At 54.3% G+C, this 1,588-nt stretch overlaps 1 protein-coding gene across 1 annotated transcript in view; it reads left to right on the top strand.

The window, feature by feature from the left end:
• The window catches only part of ATP6AP1 (ATPase, H+ transporting, lysosomal accessory protein 1), a 12,033-nt gene extending 10,719 nt beyond the window's left edge, over positions 1 to 1,314 (top strand). Inside the window, exon 10 of the mRNA XM_006754785.2 lies at positions 496 to 1,314. Within this exon, the coding sequence (XP_006754848.2) occupies positions 496 to 705 (210 nt within the window). The 3' untranslated portion in view covers positions 706 to 1,314. The remainder of the gene's footprint in view (positions 1 to 495) is intronic.
• Positions 1,315 to 1,588: the final 274 nt, after the last annotated feature.

The raw sequence follows: 1,588 nt of genomic DNA, 5'->3' as shown, positions 1-1,588 counted from the left end.
GGAAATGCTGAGTTTGAAATGTGTTTCTAGCCTTCCTCATTGGGAGGTGACAGGTATAGAGATCTAGGTGGTTGAAGTCTTGGCCATGGGTGGGATTACTGAGGAGGGGCACAGGAGGCACACTGCTGCATCTTGTGGTGTACATTTTTTTCAATATAGTTTCATTGATTTCAGAGAGGAAGGGAGAGGGAGACAGAGAGAGAAACATTAGTGATGAGAGAGAATCATGGATCTGCTGCCTCCTGTATGCCCCACACTGGGGATCGAGCCCACAACCTGGGCATGTGCCTCAACCGGGAATCGAACCGTGACCTCCTGGTTCATAGGTCAATGCTCAACCACTGAGCCACGCTGGGTTGGTACCCTTTGGGCTTGGGCTTAGGAGCATAGTTGAGAGTCCTGTCCCCACGATGCTCCCTTCCCACTAACTTGGGAACCTCAACCCTTACTGGGCCTCTCTCTCTGTGGGGCCACACGCTCCTTTCTGTCCCCCAGATCCAGGCCTTCAATGTGACAGGCGAGCAGTTCTCCTATGCCACCGACTGTGCTGGCTTCTTCTCCCCGGCCATCTGGATGGGGCTGCTCACCTCCTTGTTCATGCTCTTCATCTTCACCTACGGCCTGCACATGATCCTCAGCCTCAAGACCATGGACCGCTTTGACGACCACAAGGGCCCCACCATCTCTTTGACCCAGATTGTGTGACCCTGTGCCCATGGGGGGTTAAGGGTGCGATGGTGTCCAGGTTGTCACTTTCTCACTTCAAGGCATGCTGGACCGAAGGACTTCCTTCTCTTCCTACCATAGCATGAACCCCCAACTCCCCTGTTTTGCTCCTATTCAACCCTGTGAGGGGCTTTCCTGGGGCTGCCCACCCCCCATCTCTATCAACAGGTGTACATATTCTGCATAGATAGTAGAGAAATCTCCCAGGATTGGTGATTATCAAGGGAGGGGAATGAATTCTAGAACCTCTCCCTCTTCCCCCTCTCCTTATTTATTTTCATATCTCCACCTTCACCCCTTGTTGTTTATAGTGCTTTTGTGTAGCCAGTGCTCCCTCCCTCGGCTTTATGGGGTTCCCTGCAGCAGCCAGGAGCTGGAGATTCCCTGAGTTGGGGTGAAAGTACCACTTAACTACCCTGCTTGGCTAGTGTTGTTTTTGGTGATGTGCTAACAATAAGCAGCACATAGGTTTATTTTTGTGGCCTGAGAAGGAAGGGACCTCCAGGGCAGGTGGGCGGGGTGTGCTCCCTGGGTTTCTGGCAGGCTTGGTAGGTTTCCTTCCTAATAAAATAAAGATGGGTCACCATGCCGCGGCCTCTTGTCAGTCATTTCTGCACTGGATATGCGGGATGCGCTTGGCTGAGGGCTTCCAGGGAGGCGCCCAGGTATAGCTGTCGCCAAGTGAGGCCCAGGGGGAGGCGGGAGGGGCTGCAGGGGCCCTGAGGCTGCCTGGGAGCCCGGGAGATGCAGAGGGTCTTGAGCCAGCTGGACCCCTAAGTAGCTAGTGTAGGGAGCGGGCTGCGGTGCACAGGCAGGAAGGGCCAGGAAATGACAGCTGTGACAATGGCAGTCCTCAGGTCCC

Source organism: Myotis davidii, unplaced genomic scaffold, assembly GCF_000327345.1.
Source record: "Myotis davidii unplaced genomic scaffold, ASM32734v1 scaffold2573, whole genome shotgun sequence".
Classification (NCBI taxonomy): domain Eukaryota; kingdom Metazoa; phylum Chordata; class Mammalia; order Chiroptera; family Vespertilionidae; genus Myotis; species Myotis davidii.
This window is presented reverse-complemented; position numbering and strand designations above follow the sequence as displayed.